This window comes from Daphnia pulicaria, chromosome 3 (genome assembly GCF_021234035.1).
Source record: "Daphnia pulicaria isolate SC F1-1A chromosome 3, SC_F0-13Bv2, whole genome shotgun sequence".
Classification (NCBI taxonomy): Eukaryota; Metazoa; Arthropoda; class Branchiopoda; order Diplostraca; family Daphniidae; genus Daphnia; species Daphnia pulicaria.
This window is the reverse complement of record NC_060915.1, coordinates 13,169,095-13,187,946: the sequence shown is the minus strand read 5'-3', so window position 1 is coordinate 13,187,946 and position 18,852 is coordinate 13,169,095. Positions and strand designations below refer to the sequence as shown.

Here is an 18,852-nt window from a genome sequence, read left to right as displayed (position 1 = left end):
ATAATTGTTCTACGAAAAACTTTAAACACATTCTACCGCTGCCCCTACGATAGGATCTCGCATGTTTTACAGTAAGAAAATATGTGTGGTGGTTTGGCATCCAAGTCACGTGCCGTTGGGTAGTTTGGCACTCGACGTTACATGCCAACAAAAACATTGACAGTCTGCTCCGGTTTCTACTACAAAATATCCACTGGAATTTGAGAAACGCCATCACCGATGATTCACAACCCCTCCCTCCTCCCGAAAAGAAAAGAAAAGAAAAAAGAACCTGGAAAAATGCAAAACAATTCCTTTTTTAAAAGTGAAATAAAAAAACAGCGTCTTATCCGGCTAAATTCTGAACAATATACAAATTTAGTCAAAGGTATCATCATTCCAAAAAATGTGCCTACTAATAATCGGGCGTTGCTCGTATTAAGGTGACAACTATCAAATATTATCTTTCTCAATTTAACCTAATTTAAGAAACATTCAGGCTTAGAATTAAACTATTTGTGATATTAATGTCTCATACAATTCACTCCGTTATAAATAAAAGTAGATATAAAGCTGATATCCAAATTGTCTACCGTTGTTTCTTTGGGAAATGCAGCGGCAAACGAATTTCTAACGACCCAATAACACATACCTCGCCGTTAATTTATCTGTTGAAACAGAAAATTTATTTGACACTACTTACACGACCCAGCTTATTTCAGCTGGGTATTTTATGTGCTGTTCCAATCCTAGACAACCTATGTCTGCATTATTTGAATAGGTCTTCCCTTCCTATTCTTAGATATTTGGACCGACATGACACATCAACTTCAAACAATAAGACGACGTGAATGGACCAATAAAGCACGACAACTCTTTTCGATCGAAAGCCAAAAAGCCTTTCAGTTGCAGTGGAAATCGGTTTTCTTTCGGTGCGGATCGAACCCCAAAGGATTTTTTTACATTCAATGCCCTAAAAATAAGTTTTACACTTAAAAAAAATTGACTTATCAAAATCCCACACTATTTTTTGGTTGGGTTCAAGACACCTTTGGAAATCTGATAGATTGTATTAGTTCAGGCTAAACTACTACACATCAAAGAAATGAAGTCATTGAATTTGGCACTTTATAGTTAGAACATTCAAACAATTAACGCTTTATATATTGAACTTTTTATCAAATTATTAAATTATTTCAAAGACTGCCTATTTCGTTGAATCTTTTAAATGCATCTGGCAAATTGTCTTTAAAAAGAACGGGATCAGCTCGAAACTCGACACTCCGAAGGGGTAGTCGACCGTAGATGTCTGCGAATCGGTTGATGCATTCCGATCGTTCCGCCATATGCGCAGTCATGTCTGACAAATCGACAGACAGGAGATCGGCATTGACACATTCGGGACACTTGAATTTCTTGCGAGGAGCCACCTTGATGGGTGCCTTCCCGGTTAAATTGGCCACCAAGAAATTCATTGCACTAGAATTCGCAAATAATTAATAAGTAAAGTAAATTTTAAAATAATAAAACTTTGAGAAATGATCCTTACATGTCTTCACAATTCATGTGATCGTCAACCCAATTTTTGATGTCGCCAGGCATAGCGCTGCTGTAGTAGTAGTTGTAAACACGGTGGTAAAACGCCGCACCGGTCAGTACCATTGACACGTTGTTAGTCCATTCCGATTCGTACTTCCAGCGATGATTAAATCCGTCCCAGACATGGGTTCGCGAAGGGAATCCTACAATACGATCTGGAAATTGGCGCCAGACTTCGAAGCCAAACTCTAATTCATCTGTAGTCAACATACTGAAAGTACACAGAAAAATTGGGAGAATATTTAACGTTAGCGATATAACCAAAGTGTAAACTGAATTGAAAATATACTGTTCTTCTCTTACATAATATCGTCGTCCATTGCTAATATAGCCTCTGTTTCAATTTCTGGGAATGGATAGAAGCGGTTGCTGAGTTGATTCCGTTTAGTTCGAACAATCTAAGGACGAAAAGAATCCATTAAAACAATTACCAAAATCATGAATGTAACACGTTTGTACCTGAAGTGGTTTTGGCAGACGTGGCCAAGAAGAAATAGGCGGAGGATCTTTGAATTGATTGTTCCAAACAATGACAATCTTGGCAAGACTGGGCGCTTTTGAAATTCGTTCTAGAACGTGAAACAGACTTTCGAGACGGTCATACGTCAATACGACGGCTGTAAAGCCTTGCGAACGTGGCGGTCCCATTGGCAGAGCAAAGGTCTTGTAAGTTAAATGACGACGTTCAATGGGAGGATCATTCCAGTCGGAATAGGACCGCCCTATGTGTGGGAAGACACGATCGTTGATGATGCGCAACGTTGTCAAGGCTATTCGTTCCATAGAAGTGAAATATCGAGTGTAAATCCAGTTTCCTTTTTGACGCATTTCGCTAATACGGTCAGAAGACACACCCCGTAGCAAGTCCATCATTTTACTGAGATCGTCCTCGTAGAGCTGAAGGACAGCAGTTTTCCAGTCAATCACCTCGTCGTAGGGAAGGACATACGAGTCCGACACTACCACTGGGATGCATCCAGCAGCTAGAGATTCCATTAATGTGGGTTGTCCCAGTCGAGCGCCACGAACCACCAAGCAAAAAGTTGCATTCTGAAACAGAAAAACGTACAAAGTTGTTAGTGTTTAAATGAAATGTAACTATACAGCAAGTTCTTCAAATACCATTAATACGTCTGGGAAATTGTAGGTTTCTTCGTCTCGGCAGCGAAGTTTCGTATCCAACGGACTCGATCCGCAGCTGTTCAAAACGAGAAATCCAGGATGTTCGGCAGCCATTTCCGAGATAACTTCACGAAAGTCTTCATGGATATAGGGTTGAGAAGAAATGACGAGCCAATTTCGATCTAGTGAACTTTGTGTTCTCAGCTCGGCTGCTAGCGGACTGTATACTGGGACGGAGACGTCGAATCCGGAACGGTACGTCAAAGATGAGAATCCACCGCTAGTCATCATGGCATAACCAATGTCAACCTCCAAAAACGGATGGTACTCCGGCATGGATCCAGGAAGTATGTTAAAAATCAAATGATTGCGTCCCTCGTTCCAACTAAATTAGAACAGACGAAGTTTTTATTATTTACTTTTGGAACCTTTGGATATTTAATTCAAGTATTTGCTTACTATGGTAGTGAGCTCAAGGCTTTTCCTACGTCCTTGGGGCGAATTCGGTTTTGGTTGAGTAAATCAATTGTAGGGATAAATAAGCATGCTTCATTTGGGTTAGATGTGAAGTACATACTCTTGGTTATGGCTTTTAAAATGTTGTAAAACTCTGACGTAATTTTCTTGGTTATGGGTACTTTATCTTTGTCAACAAATTCAACTACAGGATACACATAGACTCCTATTCTTCCACTGTGTGTGTGACTACATTTGTAAACATCAAAACATGTGTAGTATGTGCAATTCTTTTGAGTGGCAAATGATAATGAGTTATTTAAGACAACTAATTCTGGTAAATGATCAAGTGAAGCTCTTTCTAATAAAACTGAAGGTTCTAGGCTATGACGTGTGTGCAGCGGAACCCATAATAGAATTGATAGCGCTAGAAAGATAAACAGCAAGAGGTAAGCAAATCCTAAGAAGAAATGCCTGAAATTAAAAGTAACAATGGTCCGATTAGTAAAGGATGAGGAATTTTCAGTGAAAACAGTAAATGATTTGGGACATTTTCCTTTCATTTTCTTTACATAAAAATAATCAAGGAAGCAAAGTGGATCCCTAGAATGAGCATTCAAAATTTAAGATTAGATGAGAAACACTACAGTTGATTGTGGGATGTATTAATTGCAGGCAATCTTGTTAGCTATGATATTTTATTCTGTTTTGAAAGTGACCAGATTAAGGGAAAGAATTTAGTTTTAGGTACCAGCGAAACGACTATGTTATTGATTGTGCAATATTTTATAGCGTGTAGTGTACTATCTAATATGTAATATTCGGAGTTTCGGACTTAGTATATTCATATCAAATAGACTGAATATGATATTGTGATTGTGATTGTAAACTGTCAATCTGTCAGCTAACGAACTACGGAACTAGTGATACTTTTGCCACTAGATGGATCGCCCAATAAGTCCCGCCCTTCGAAAGTCACGTGACCGTCCCATCCTCTAAATTTCTGAACCAGCCAGCCCCAACGCCATCTCTGTGAATTCTCCTCGTGTGATAAAGCAAACAGCAGAACATCTTTTAACTTTTTCTTTTCAATGAAATTGGCGGGAATCAGGCTTTGTAAAATTCTTTAACATCTTTGTGTTATTTTTCAGCTATTTAGTCTTTAACACGAAAAAATAAAAAAAACACTGTAAACATGGCTGTACACATCCAAGTGAATTCTCCTGATTTGAAACTTGATGAAAATTGCGTGGTTCATTCGATGCCCTGTAAAATCAATCACGACGGTCAAGCAAATGTTTCAGGATTCTTTTCACCCTACATTGAAAATAAAGAGCTGGATGATAGTAGTGATGGAGGTAATTTTTTTATCTTAAGTATATTTTTTTATGGATCCGGTAACACTTTTAATTACATCTAGTTAAACAAGCTTCATTCCGAGGTTATCCTTTGCAAGGAAAAGAAACTGTAATACCAGATGGTTTCACAGGAATTGTGGTCACTGAAATGAAGAAACCGTTGACTGACATTGAGGAGAGAAATCTTGTTGTCAGTAAGAAATTTGATAAAATTACATATTGGAACTGGGATTGCTTCCCAGTCAACAATGATTCAATTAATCAATCCATGGATTGGCTCACACTCTCTAAAATGGTTAAAAGCTTTTTTTATAAAAATTTTCTTTAGCCCTTATTAACATTGTGTATTTATTTTTAGATTCATGAAACTGAATGAAGAAGATTTCAACATAACATTTATCATTAATCTCATCTCCCCAATTTTATCTTGAGTTTTGATACTTTCTGCACATGTCTTATTGTAAGAGAAACACGTGTTTCCCTCTTCAAAGACTGATTCATCTGGTAATTGCTAGGCACATTAAAAATTGAGTTGTCAAGAATGTCTTCGTATTTTTCATCGATTCCGTGTAAATAGGTTTCATAAATATTCCCTTGTTGGACTAATAAACTTTGTGGCTCCAGAAACAACGAGAATGAAACCTTTTCTCTGTCTTTCGAATCATAGAAATTTAGTACTGTGTGAGAGCCAAGATTCACCGTCGCAATTGTTGAAGAGTATAGTGGTCCATCTAAATGGGGCTTTTATTTAAAGAAAATGATCAAAACTTAAATTAGAACTACTAGGTTGTCCAAGAAAATTGTTACCATTATTCCTTCATTTGGTTTATATTCATTTATCAATACATGGTTTGGAGCATCACAGAATGCATTCAGTGCCACTACTTTGTCTATACATGTCTGAAGCCACTGTATAATGCATCAAACATCAAAAGTTATTCATGGTACCTCACAACTGACAATAAGTAACTATAATTATACCTGTGGAATAGCTTCAGGGATCATACCATTAGGGTGAGGAACACCACCCCAGTTTTGGAGCCTAATAAATTAAGACAAATTGTGTTTATGTATTTATGAAGGTTACAATATGTAAAAACTACTTCCATATAAGAGTGCAACATGATCAACCTCATACCTTCTTCTTAATAACTGAGTCCATTTTGTTTGAGGAACATTGTATACATTCTTCAATAAGAACACCTCTTCTTCCACAGTAAGAAAATCTTTAATGTAATATGCACTACTTGGACACTGTAATAGAAATCATTAACAATAAGGTTAGCATTTACTCATCAGACCTGTGTTCATGACATTCAGTTATATTGTTCTACCTTTTCTAGCCGATGTATTTCCATCGCCGTCGTTTCTTGAAAACAATCTCAAGTAGCCTAACTACTAAGTAATGCAACAATAAAATATATATGATCAATGATACTGAGGAAATCCAACCGGCATAAAATGTAATTCACTAATTCCACAGCGAATTAGACAGGACCTTTATGAAAAAAACAAACAAACATAAAAATCTTGAATAGCAGACGACGTAATTACGGGACTATACGGGAGTGAGCAGGACCAATCAACATAGACCATCCGAGGAGGAGGAGTTATGGATGTCTAAATGTCTAATCCCAAAATGAATTTTATTACGGAAAATTGGTACTAAACTTTGAAGGCTATCTCTCGCTTCATTGAGTCACCCACTTTTTCGTTTCGTTAACTTCTTGCTTTTCTAGAAAAACGTCCGAATTTTTTCAAAGAAATATTATATCGACCACTAGATGGCAGAGTAATATCCAGGCAGGAAAGTTGGAGGAAAGGGTATAAGCATCAAAATTTGCTTCACTTTCCGACACGGTAACCTTTCGGCTTCTTCAAATAGAGTAGGCTATGATCCCTTCCCACTTCCATATTTCCTTTCCACGTATAAACAGTGTTGTTGAGGTAACATAACATAGGAAATGCGGCAGTTCTTGCAGACGCACTGCTAATTACATTTACATTAGAAAGACCTGTATAATTTAGTGAAGTACATCGTGCACGAATATTCATAGGAACTGCGAAACTTTACAAAAGGAACTGCGAAACTTTACAAAAATATTGGAATAGTTAATGCGTAAACGAATAAGTTGATTCCATAAATCATAGGAAACGGATTTATTTGAGAGTTGAGACTATAGTATGTCAAATTCCTCGTCGTACACTTATTAACTATTAATTGTAATGGAATCGTACTGATATTTTTTTCTCAAATATTCCTCAACATTTTTGTAACATATTCTGTGAGTCAAACCAACTTTTTGTGGTTATTTCAAGTGTCGAGAAGATTAAACAAACTCCTGGTTTTCTTATGATTGAACTAAAAAAGGCACTTGTTTTCATTGTTTATAATGAATAATGTTCAAGAAAGAAGTGCTTATGAATCAAGAAACAGAGATGTTAAAGATCAGGGTATGTTTCATATATTTGCAAAATATTTGAAATTGTTTTATGTGATGTGTTCCAAGTATCTATCTTGAAATGTGAAAGATTAAAGAGGAAAATATAACATTAGTTGCTCATTTTAAATTAAAACTAAATAAATATTTTTGTTTTCACAGTATTTGAACCTAATTGGAAAATGTCAGGTGGTGCACAAGAAGCCCTCATACCAGTTCAAGGTCTAGAGTTGAAGAACACAATTGATGAGATACACAAAATTGAAACATTTGAGAATGTTGGATGCATTGAGAAAGAAAATCGGTGTGAATCTACTGATGATACTGATTTCTCAATGGGTTTACAAGACAAATCTGAGCAGAATGGGAAAAAGAAAACCCCAATGTGTCTAGTCAATGAGCTTGCTCGCCACCATAAGGTTACTTTTCACCTGCTAAAAAATTCAAAAGAAAATTTCTAAACAGTCACCTTTGAATTTCTTCTTTCCAGATACAGCCTCAGTATCGTCTGACAGAGGAATCAGGACCTGCACATCAGAAAACATTTGTTGTGAACCTGAAATTGGGTAAAATCTCTTTAAAAAAGCAATTTCATTACATGTGTAATATTTAGGATTGAAATATTCTATATCTTATAGGTGAGGAGCAGTATAGTGCAACTGGACAAAGTATTAAGAAAGCACAACATGCTGCTGCTGAACTAGCCCTTAAGAAGACTGATTACCAAGTTCCTGAACCTAAACCTAAAGTGAAATGCATGTCAAACTCTCAATGTGACAAACCTATTACCCCAACTGTGGAACTTAATGCTTTGGCTATGAAGCTAAATTTTCAACCTGTATACACAAATCTGGCGCCTTTGTCTATTAAATCCAAGATCCAAGAAGATGGTGAGCAATCACCCGTGTGTAAAGGTGACTTTCGATTAAATCAAGTGGATCAAAACGAAAGATTTTTAAACGCCGATTTTCAGCGTCAACATACTCACACGTCTCAGCGATTTCCCTCAAGCTCAAATCAGGTATACTTTTCGTTTGTAGCCAAGCAAAACATGTAATTCTTCTTACGTTTTTTTCTTCTTCTTTTAATTAGAGATACTACTTTAATCGTTACCAACAAGCACCAGTGACGCATAGAGTTACTTTAGCAGTTGGTCATGTTTTCGTTACTGGTGAAGGACTTCAACCTCAAGCAGCGCGGCACCACGCTGCACAACAGGCACTGGAGCAGTTACGGGGCCAAACGTTGATTGACAAAGTGCAATTGGATGGCAAGTTCTCTCATTAAATGTTACTTAGTACCCTCGTTTATACTTATCATCATTCTACAGAGGCTGCAGTTATTAGCGAAGCCAACACGGACTCGGATTTAAAATCTCCCGTCTCCTTAGTTCACGAATTGGCACTAAAGTTAAATTTAACTGTAGAATTTACAGTTGTAAGTTTCTTTAATTGATTCGTTAAGAGAATTCGTGAATCCAATAAATACTGAGTTTTTTTTATCGTTAGTTGAATGAGAGTGGACCGCCCCACATGAGAAATTTCATCGTGCAATGCAAACTAGGGGAAGTTACTACTCAAGGAGAAGGAAACTGTAAAAAGGTGCGTCGTGTGTTATAATTTTAATACGTTCCGCTTTTAAATCTTGAAATTTCTTTTTATTCATTTGATCGGGTTAGGTGGCCAAAAGAAAAGCAGCAGAGATCATGATCGATGAATTAAAGAAGGTCCACCCTAACGGAGTCTTGCGTCCTTTGGAAGGAAATACCGTAAGCCCACCACGCATCCGCGTCAAAAATAAATCAACCATCGCCAGGAAAAAGCCACGCAATTTAGTCAAGGTTTGTCTGTTTACTTTCAAATAATATCATTCTTGCTTATTTATACCGTGTGTTTAATAGGATGTTACATCTGCATCTAACGGTTGCCTTGGCACAAAACCTCAAGATCCAATATCTCAACTAGTTCAACTGCAGCAGGCGAGGAAAGAAAAGGAACCAGTATTTACTGTTTTGTCAGAAAGGGGAATCCCCCGTCAGTCCCCCGAATTTGTTGTAGAAGTTGCTGTTGGCTCAGTAACGGCAACAGGTGTTGGAACTAAAAAAAAAGACGCCAAACGCGCTGCTGCTCTCAAGGCGCTGGATGCTCTTGGTGATTCCAGCAAGTCATCTGCTTCTAGCGATACATCAGTTGCTGTTGAGACGCTCTTACAGGATGCGCCACTCTCCAACAGCAATTGCACAGGTCGTCAAATGGTTCCGGGTCTTCTTTTATTAGGAGGCGGACAGAGTAGGAAAATTGACTCTCCATTCATAACCGATTCATCGAATGCCACTGGAATTAAAGAAACTACTCAATCGTCTCGTCCGCCCAAGGCATGTTTTTCTTATGCCTCTCTCAACACTTCTTAAAATCATATATTTATTACTTAATCTTTAGACTTCTGGAGGGTTGCGCCCGGAAATACGTCTAAGGTACTTGGCCCAAGTACTGGAATACGAGGTCGAATTTTCCGATTTTCCAAAGGTAATAATAAACATTTAAAAAACTAATTTTAATTTACTGTTGGAATTAATGTAATATTATTAGGGCAAGAAAGGAGATTTCGTTAGCCTTGTGACCTTGAATACAAATCCTCCGCAAGTGTCGCACGGACTGGGTGCCACTTTGGAAGAAGCCCATGATAACGTAATCATAACTTGACTATATTTTGGCAATCAGCTTAAGTTAATTATTTAATTGATGTTCTTTTTCTTAATTCTTTGCACAGGCTGCTTCCAATATGATGAAATTGCTTTCTGAAGGGTCTCAAGATGACACCGTTGGTCCCAACAAAGAAAACGCAGATCAACGAAGCACAGGACCCCAATAATTTTGTTTTTCCTATAATGCCCTGTTTGATATGTTGAGATTTGAAATGAGATTGTCTCATATCTATTTAATTTAGTTTTTGTGTCATTTAACTTAATATTCAAGCACGATATCACGATTTTTCTTTTGTTTTTCCTTTGTGGGTTTGCAGTCAAAACTATTTTTCTTTGTATTTCACTCTTTTTTTCCCCCTTCTACATTGTACACGGTTCAGCTTTTTATTTCATTATTTTTCATTTAACGGTTATTTGTATTTATTTTCAAATAAAATCAGGAGCTTATCTCTTGCTGACTCTTATCATGTGTGGAAGAAAAAAGAAGAATTTTGAAAATGAATAATCTGTACCGTTGACTAAAAGAACGAAAATCAGAAAATGATTAGGTGCAAGTTCCAAGCTTAGACCGTTTAAATAGCGATTATGCAATCATACTGATCATACTTTTACGTAATACTGCACTACTGAAATAAATAAATTACGTTTTTTTTTTTTACATGGCACAGCGTGATACCACATTACTAGTGGATGTTTTATGTAACAGCGCTAGCCAAAATGAAAATTAATTTCATGCATGGAGGGGGGGGGGTTACCGCATGCGAATTAGGCAATTTCTTTTAGTTCGATCGGTTGATTCATCGAGAATGGTCGAGAAGTGTTCCGCTGGAGCCAAACTATAGCCCGTCACAAACGCCCTCTACTGACAAATTTATAAGTTCTTTGAGCAACATCGTTCTTCATTTGTTTCTCGTAACCGCCAATCAGATCTTTCTAAACTTAAAAAAAATCCGCCATCTTTTCTCGGCACTTTTTTCCTCGCCGCGTGTGGGTCGTGGTGCGACGGGTTAAAGCTGTTTTCTTGCAACAGTATCTGATTTCCGTATTGATTGATAATTTCTAAAACAGTCATGTGGGAAGATAATTTAGGTAAAGTCAAGGCAAGGCGGAGCAAAAATTCAAAACCATACGAAAGGCCCAAGGTAAGACTAAAATACGTTTGTGTGAGTTTGTGAAACCCCAACTATATCCGGCTTTTTGTCTATCAGTCGATTTTGAGGCGAGTAACAGATTCAGTTACTGGATTGTTACCACAACCTTCTTGGCTGGTGAACTGGTTACAATCTACATCAGCTAAAAAAGAAGATAGTGAAAATGATGAAGTTGAGGAAGAACAACCTGTGCCGTCAACCAGTTCATCCAGCAATGGTAACAGCTCCCACCGAGAAGGTGTTGAAAGAGAGTCCTTCATATTTCGCAGACCACCTGGGACATCCAAAGAACAAAGCAACAGTAAGTTTTTTTCATCAATGTTCTGCTTCCTTCAAACTGTGTAACACATGCTTCTTTTTTGTTTGACTAGCAGTAAGAGCTCGTCCAAATGTCCCTTCTTTGGACTTACTTCCAGAGCCAGTAGTGGTTGAATCAAGTTCAAGAGAACAAATCGTTCAAACAAATGGTTTGTATTAAACACTGATTTTCAAACTTTTATGACATCTCACATCTCATTTCTTCTGACAGGTGATGATGACTCCAACTCAGAGTCAACTAGCGGATGTTCCTCATTGTTACCCCATCTCGAGCATAAGAGGGAGAGCAGAAATATAGAACTATCAAGTTTGGGAGTTGCTGAACCTCTCTCTATTAATCAATCTTCACTGCAAATCATTGGAAGCTCTTTGAGCAAGTCCCTAGCAGTTGACCTCAAAAATAGCCGTGGACGCAAAACTCTCAGCCTTCATACTTTTGGTCATGATACAAGTTCAGGTATAACTCCCACAGAAGAATCAAGGTTCCACAAGGATACAGGTAGATTTCTAATGACATTTTCATCATTTTGTAGTCAAGAATTTTGCTTTCAAATGAGTCTAATGTATTGTTTTTGATTTGTAGAAGAGGCTAGTGGCTCATTTTTCGACAAAGACGACACTTCACTCAATCGTTCAGCTGCCAAGCGAGACCTTTCCCAACCTCAACTTTCATCGTATGGAAGCAAGAGACCACGCTTCAATATAACTTCATTTGGACCTACGGCTGCTGTAAGTCTTAAATTTAATTTGAAAACAAAGTCTGGACTCTATTCTTTTATTACTTCCAACAGGAGGCTAGGCGGTCTTTAATGAACGAGAGTGTTGTAGACTCACCATTTTATGCTGGTAAGACGACTTACGGTGGTGCTTCAGCTTATCGCCGTGCCACTTTACAACCTTCAGCTGCACTATTCCCATACGTGCGAAGTCGAATTCAGGCTAGGCCTGCGTCTTCAGCTCCATCCACTTCGAGTTCTGTTGCTTCTACCAGTTCGTCAAATGTTGTACTTAGTAGTTCAGCTCAACGAATCCTTCAAGCACTCGAAGCCATGTCAACACCAGTGAGAGATGCAAAAAGGATTCCTGCTGCATCCAACAGTAAACGATCCACTTCTTTACAAGGCGAAGAACTTTCGTTCACTGGTAAATTGATAAAAGTTATGAATGGCTTAACGTTATAATAATTTCGCTTTGTGTTTAAAGGGTTTGGTTTGAGTCGCCGACGTCCAAATTTGGGACCTCCAACTTCCAAATTATCTGTCGGTACTCCGGCACAGATTGTCACCCGACCAGCTCCAGCAAACTTGTCTCAAATAGAACCAGCACTAGTATCGAGCACCCCCATCAGTGCCCAAGTTGGTGGCAAGATGCGAATGAGGATGTCAGCACCACTTCGTAAATCGGCTCCTCGTATTCGAGAGGATGAAGATGTAGAGTCGGAGGAGCTCACTGCTGTGCCAATGCCCATTAGTATAGCAGGTCTACCTAGTTTCAACTTGCTACCTCCTTCCTCGGTGGTAGAAAAAGCAACTGTTGTATCGACAAAGTCTTCAGTGAAAACAGCAGCAGTAATGAGTTCCAATGGATTGGTTAGTTCTTCAATGACGAGTACCTCAGCAGCTCGTCCAGCTTTCACGTTTTCAGCACCGTTGGTTACCGTCAGTCCGTACAAGGTAGATGCAGCCGTCAGTTCGAAGCCGCTCAGTTTCAACTTCAGCTCCCCATTGCTCGTCAACGCTTCTCCGAAAAAAACACCAGAGAAGGAGACTCCAACTAAACCCGCAGAAGTGGAATTGAAATCTGGAAGTGTCCTTGATGTTCTCAGAGGGAAAAGTCAAGAAGCTGTGCCCGTTTTGGAGCCAGTAACAAAGTCACCACCGGTTCTTTCAGGATTTGGAGATAAATTCAAGGCACCTACCGATTCTTGGACTTGTTCTGTCTGTTGCGTTCCCAATTCCAAGGACAAATCTTCGTGTGTGGCATGCGAATCTCCAGCCCCCAATGCAGTAAAAGCAATGCCTATTGCTCCTGCTGCTGCTGCTCCTGTTGTACCTCCAACAAAAGGATTCGGTGATCAATTTAAAATGACCGCCGCTCAATGGGAATGTTCTGTGTGTATGATCAGGAACGCTGATAAAGAAGATCGATGCAAATCTTGCGACGAAGCACGCCCGGGATCCAAGCCTGCAGTTAAACCCAGTTCGGTTTCAACCTTTAAATTCGGCATTCAACCTGGACAACAAACAGCTCCCAAGTTTGGAACGGAATCGTCAACTTTGACCCAAACAAAAGGGTTTTCTTTTGGGACTTCTAGCGAAAAGGAAGAAAGTTCTTCTTCAGGATTCAAATTTGGCGCCAGCATTGAAGTATCGAAAGATAAAAGTGTCACCCCTGGATTCAAGTTTGGAAATGTGATAGAACCCTCTAAGAAAATAGAAGCGTCTTCTAGCGAATCAGTAGTTCAAGTCGTTGAACCCAGTAAAATTCCTGAAAAAGCAGGCTTTAAATTTGGTACATCGATTGAACCAAGCAAGAAAACGGAAGAAACAAGTGGTGGATTTAAATTTGGAATTGAGAAGAAACTAGAAGAAACCAAAGCTATCACTTCTACTGCGCCTGTAGCTTCTCAAAACACAGGACCCATCGAATTATTCCAAATCAAACCAAAAGAGCCAACACAGAAAGCTGAAGAACCAATTGTGTTTGGGCGCCAGACGGACTTGGCGACAGACGACGAGAAGAAAACAGTGGCGGATTCACAATTTAAAACTTCGGTCCTATCCAATCCAGCAGCGTTCAATGTTGCACCGACAACCACATCGTCAGCCTCTAAATCGAGTCCCATTTTTAGCTTTGCACCTGCAGTTCCTGACTCGAAGGTGTCTTTACTGGAAACCGGCAGCGTGATGGATATTCTCGGGAAGAAACCCACGGCCCCATCGGACATTAAACAGGCTCCTGTCAGTTCGGCATCCTCATTTTCTTTTGGAGCAACGGAACAAACAAAGCCTACATTTGCGTTTGGCAAACCAGAGACATCGACAGAAAAGCCAACCTTCAATTTTGGTGAGGCCACCGAGAAAGAATCGCAGATTCCCAAAAGTACATCGTCGATACCTACTACTACTACCACCACATCAACTCCGTTTAGCTTCACTGGAGGTGCGACGTCGACTCCTTCTCTATCGCTATTCAAACCGGCTACTGCGCCGTCTTTCAATTTTGGTGGCCCAACAGTATTTGGTGCTTCAGTTTCATCGGCACCAACTTTCGGTGCTTCAACAACTGTCGCAACGTCTACGAGCCCGCCCTTTGGCATCACAACTTCAGCACCTGCTCCTTCCACTTTTGGATTACCTACTACTACTGCGTCGTCGATTGCTTTCGGTCTATCGACCTCTACAACATCTCTCCCAACTTTTGGTTCACAAACTGCAACGGCCGTCGCCCCCACGGCATTTGGAATGACGGCTGCTCCCCCCAGTTTCAGTTTACCTACTACTACCACGAAATCTACCTTGGGATCGGCTGTTCCGGCAAGCTCTAGCTCCCTTTTTAATTTTGTTTCAGGTGCGGGAGCTACGCCTACGACTAGCACGTCTACGGCCGCTGCGCCGTCTATGTCTTTTTCGTTTGGAACGCCACAGACTACGACCGCATCGTTCATCAATTTCGGATCACCTGCTCCCCCAGCGTATCAATTTCCTAAAGATGCCGCCAAACCCGCTAGTAGTGGTGGATTCGGGTTTGGTGCTTCAACAACGTCCGTCCCATCGTCATTTGCTTTTGGAGCTTCAAACGTTGCCACTCCGGTCACGACTCCTTCAGAGGCACCCAAAATGCAGTTTAACTTTGCAACTTCCCAGCAAACAACACCTTCAACGGTCGCTGCTCCTACTTTTGGAACTTTCGGTACTGGTGCTCCCAAGACCACGTCGGCTCCGTTTTCAGGATTCAATGCCACACCATCTTCTACTCCTGCATTTGGAGCCGCAGCATCGTCTCCGTTTGGTTCATTACAACCGACAGGTTTTGGGGCTGCTGCTGCTGCTGCTGCACCTTTTTCATTCAGTGCCCCATCGGCTTCTGCTTCATCCGCCTTCACTGCGTCATCTAGTTTCAATTTTAGTGGGTCTGCTGCTGCTCCTGCCTCCGCTGCTCCGCCTCAACAACCGCCCGGCCTCTTTCAGTTTGGCATGAATGCCGCTCCACCAGCCGTCAATTCGGGTTTCAATTTTCCACCGGCTGCGACGTTTAATCCGCCTGATGCTCCGTCTCCCGGGTTCGCTGCGGGTTTTCCTGGAGCCAACCCTTTTGACAACACCGGCAGTGTAGGTGGAGCCCGGAAAATGCGCAAGGCAGTTCGACGAAGATAGACAAGAGAGCAGCCCTTTGGTGGGGGTATGACCCAACATTAAGCGACTTGAAAACATTTTTTTTTTTTTAAACTGTGTGTGTGTGTGTGTGTGTGCGGAAGAGCGTGTGTGCGCGCAAGTGTATGTATGAAATTCCCATGTGTAATTACTTCTCTCTTTCATCCCTTTACCTTTTTCAGAACTTTTCATGTGGCATTGAACTTGCCTTTCACATTCTCGGGGCCAATTGGAGCTTCAGGGCTCTTTTTTTTTTTTACATTAGAAGGGACACGTCGATGACCCGTTGTGATTTTTCTGTACAGAAATTAGTAAAATGCGAAATTAGATCAATCTGATTTCTTATACTTGGCAATCTGAGAGAATGTGCATGGCATTTCCATTCGGCCTTTTTCTTCATCTATATTTAATGTGTCTGCTCTTTACCAGGGGTTGAATTTAATGGTGTGTGAAATGCTCTAAATTCAACCTCTTATCCTGTTTGCTTTTTTTCTTGACATATTACCTAACAAAATTCAAATCTGGAAGTCGTCATACATTACCGGAACAACCGACAAATTCATTTCTTCTGAATTGCGGGGGGTTAGTTAGATATAATAATGTCGGGGAGTTTTACTTTGTGGAACTTGTGGGAAAAATTTTGTAAGCGGATCGACTCTATAAAATGAATTATTTTCTCTTCCTTGCTCAGTGGCTCTCATCTTACTTGGAACTACGGCGATGTGAACCGATGTTATAGAAACAAAAGCGTTCCAACTAGTGCTCTTTCAAATAAACGACGTTGATTTGTGATTCGGTATATATATCTCACACATCTGATACATTTTAATCATCATCTTCCAATAAAGCAAATTTATTCGAAGACGCAGGGACTTGCTCTTCTTCGCTTTCATCATCTTCTTCTTCTTCACTCTCTTCATTAGAATCTTCCTCTTCCACCACCTCTGCGGCTGCTTCCAGCCAACCATCGTCTTTCATTTGACCGAGTGCTTGAATGTTGGTAATTTCGGCTACATCCGGGTGTGACTGCCATTTTGACTCTTCCGCTTTATAGTTGGGTGGCCGCAAGTACAAAGTGATTCTCCCCTCCAATATTAGCCTTAGAAGATGATTGGCAGAACGAGCCACATCGGGTCGGGCAGCCCGTTTGGTCATAAAACCTCGTTTGATAGCCCATCCTTCGCAGATATCGTAGGCCGACCATTCTTGACCTTCTGTTGCTTTCTCGCCACTAGGATGGCCCATCTTTAGCAATTCCGGCAAATTCAAATACTTGCCAACGTAACCAACAGCTGTGTAAGGCTCTCGTAGGTGGGCGATGGGATAGCTTCCTACCAACACCTGCAGCGTACGTGGAAGTTGAGAGGGGAAAACCAATCCCGGACAATCGCACAATTTCACATTGGGTGTCAGGAAGATGGTTTGGAAATGTTTGGTATGACCTGGAGTTCTGGAAACACTCACAACCTGTATATCGATAACAAGTTATTTAAAACATTGACTTTGAAACTGACAGGATTTTTACCTTTTTCCCCATCAATGCATTAATAAGGGAACTTTTTCCAACTAAATTTAAATACGGGAATTAAACAAAAGAATATTACAAGTTTTTAAGTATAACAAATATACCGTTAGGCTGTCCAACACATCCAATAGTCAGCATACCGCTTTGGAATCTTTCTTGTTGATGAAAACCTACATCAGGTTTCTTTACCTGTAACCGATAGACTACTTGATCAAAGATTTCAATAGTTTGCAATATTAAATGGCACAAACCTGCTGAATAAGTTCTCCGATTTCGACTTCTTCATCGTCACCTTTTAATGCCATTTCTTCAGTGATTTTAGACCGCCAAGCGCTCAAATCAACTGCATCAATTATTATTTCGTTATATCCTGACCTTACCGTAACATAACAACTGAATGAAACTTGCCTTGAGTTCCACAGATATCCTCGCAAACCTGAGTGGAAAAGACAAAGTTTTAAAATAATTGCATAACGTACAATAATAATAAATGGTACCTCGAGTAATTTTTGGGCACCTTCAGCAGCCATTTTCATAGTTCCTTTACGGCGCTGTGTTTTCATACCAGACTTGCTACCTCCATCTCTCAAGTTATAAGAAGGCAAAGACGTAAAGAAAACAATCTAAAAACCGGGAAAATCAGTAATCAACTCGGGGAAAACATAAAAGTGAGTATACTTACGCGTAGTAAGGGAAACTGTGTTTGAAAGTAGTGTTTCCATGCAGCTAAAACAGATGCGGGAACCAAATCGATTTTGTTGAAAACCAAGATGACATCTCTTTTTAGGTGCTGTGAAACATAATTGTACAGAGATGGAGGAAACAGCAAAGACTACAAAATAAAAAATTAGAACAATGATTTTATAAAAGGACTGAGTGAAACTTTACTGGAAATCTGGAATCAATGACAACAAGCAATATGTCAGTCATTTCCAAAACACGCCACAACTGCCTCCATGTTTCCAGATTCAATTCAAAGTAGCTTAATTCAGCTAAAGGAAAAGACTTTTCAATTTCATCAATGTACTCACGAAAATACTTGTTTTCTTTCATGTCCTGCAATATAATAAAAATTTAGTCATATTAATGCAACTAAAAGAAAAACCACAATACCAGCTTTTGTTGTGTTAGATTATAGTCCCATTTTGGTCTCTGGGGGAATTCAAGCCCTGGAACGAAGCAGAAATCTGTTCCCAGTTCAAGACCTGATTCTGCTTCAGGGACAATTGCCTGTCTGGCAATTTCTTTCCTCGCTTCAATTTCTTCCTTGGATTCTACGTGAAATTTCAAATTGAATCGGTTGACATTCCTGCCCGTTCCGGGTTGAAGATTAATTGCCTCCATTGATGGACCTGCTGCAACCTGACTGTCATTTGTCAACAGGTGTTGGGCAACATAGTTCTTTTTACCTGTTTCAAGACAACAAATTTTTCAAGAGACAGTTAACAAATAACTATAAATTTGTATTACGTTTTTCCAAAAAGTCTCCATCTCCCTTGTCACGTTCTCGGTTTTCTTCTCGTTTGTTCTGTAATTGCTTCTTCTTTGCTTTGGCAGAAAAAGCTACGCGACGACTTGGTGGAGCCATTTTGTTTGGGTTAAATTGAAGATCAACGTGGAATGATTGAACGCATGCGGAAAATCAGATGTTCGGAATGATGTCAACACACGAAGCAGACGATTTTTTCTAGAACCTAACGATGCCAATTCGTTAAATTTTCGCTTTTTTAAAAAGATTAAATTCATTCCAACCAAAATTCATTTGATAAAATTAAACAATTAATTAATAAAATAAATTATTTTTATTGTCTATGGAAAATAAAGAA

At 39.7% G+C, this 18,852-nt stretch overlaps 6 protein-coding genes across 7 annotated transcripts; 3 read left to right on the top strand and 3 right to left on the bottom strand.

Annotated features, from left to right (window-relative positions):
- Positions 1-1,034: 1,034 nt before the first annotated feature.
- On the bottom strand, positions 1,035-4,089 carry LOC124328499 (exostosin-2-like). The gene is made up of 6 exons (XM_046787289.1): positions 3,160-4,089; positions 2,701-3,085; positions 2,038-2,628; positions 1,882-1,976; positions 1,529-1,789; positions 1,035-1,458 (listed from the first exon to the last, which is right to left on the bottom strand). The coding sequence occupies exons 1-6, from the start codon at positions 3,717-3,719 to the stop codon at positions 1,176-1,178; spliced, it is 2,175 nt and encodes a 724-aa protein (XP_046643245.1). The 5' UTR covers positions 3,720-4,089; the 3' UTR covers positions 1,035-1,175.
- A 151-nt stretch (positions 4,090-4,240) lies between these two features.
- Positions 4,241-4,925, top strand: LOC124328593 (ribonuclease H2 subunit C-like). Its single transcript, XM_046787447.1, has 3 exons — positions 4,241-4,514; positions 4,577-4,809; positions 4,873-4,925. The coding sequence occupies exons 1-3, from the start codon at positions 4,352-4,354 to the stop codon at positions 4,888-4,890; spliced, it is 414 nt and encodes a 137-aa protein (XP_046643403.1). The 5' UTR covers positions 4,241-4,351; the 3' UTR covers positions 4,891-4,925.
- On the bottom strand, positions 4,844-6,089 carry LOC124328574 (alpha-ketoglutarate-dependent dioxygenase alkB homolog 6-like). Its single transcript, XM_046787427.1, has 5 exons — positions 5,849-6,089; positions 5,653-5,768; positions 5,496-5,556; positions 5,322-5,423; positions 4,844-5,255 (listed from the first exon to the last, which is right to left on the bottom strand). The coding sequence occupies exons 1-5, from the start codon at positions 5,870-5,872 to the stop codon at positions 4,923-4,925; spliced, it is 636 nt and encodes a 211-aa protein (XP_046643383.1). The 5' UTR covers positions 5,873-6,089; the 3' UTR covers positions 4,844-4,922.
- Positions 6,090-6,789: 700 nt separating this feature from the next.
- LOC124328500 (double-stranded RNA-binding protein Staufen homolog) lies at positions 6,790-10,053 on the top strand. The gene is made up of 12 exons (XM_046787291.1): positions 6,790-6,968; positions 7,118-7,374; positions 7,446-7,521; positions 7,594-7,976; positions 8,048-8,225; positions 8,286-8,392; positions 8,464-8,556; positions 8,634-8,795; positions 8,856-9,329; positions 9,394-9,480; positions 9,544-9,642; positions 9,725-10,053. The coding sequence occupies exons 1-12, from the start codon at positions 6,908-6,910 to the stop codon at positions 9,824-9,826; spliced, it is 2,079 nt and encodes a 692-aa protein (XP_046643247.1). The 5' UTR covers positions 6,790-6,907; the 3' UTR covers positions 9,827-10,053.
- Positions 10,054-10,449: 396 nt separating this feature from the next.
- Positions 10,450-16,293, top strand: LOC124328484 (nuclear pore complex protein Nup153-like). Of its 2 annotated transcripts, none has more exons than XM_046787260.1 (7): positions 10,450-10,801; positions 10,868-11,111; positions 11,185-11,277; positions 11,340-11,627; positions 11,712-11,857; positions 11,920-12,271; positions 12,332-16,293. In XM_046787260.1, the coding sequence occupies exons 1-7, from the start codon at positions 10,730-10,732 to the stop codon at positions 15,502-15,504; spliced, it is 4,368 nt and encodes a 1,455-aa protein (XP_046643216.1). In that variant the 5' UTR covers positions 10,450-10,729; the 3' UTR covers positions 15,505-16,293. The 2 variants fall into 2 exon arrangements, with proteins under 2 accessions (XP_046643216.1, XP_046643215.1); XM_046787259.1 differs by having other exon boundaries at positions 11,182-11,277.
- On the bottom strand, positions 16,267-18,705 carry LOC124328509 (guanine nucleotide-binding protein-like 1). The gene is made up of 10 exons (XM_046787310.1): positions 18,497-18,705; positions 18,140-18,435; positions 17,915-18,082; positions 17,709-17,858; positions 17,524-17,649; positions 17,435-17,462; positions 17,278-17,369; positions 17,131-17,215; positions 17,027-17,067; positions 16,267-16,968 (listed from the first exon to the last, which is right to left on the bottom strand). Exons 1-10 carry the CDS (start codon positions 18,612-18,614, stop codon positions 16,327-16,329), a joined length of 1,746 nt encoding a protein of 581 aa, XP_046643266.1. The 5' UTR covers positions 18,615-18,705; the 3' UTR covers positions 16,267-16,326.
- Positions 18,706-18,852: the final 147 nt, after the last annotated feature.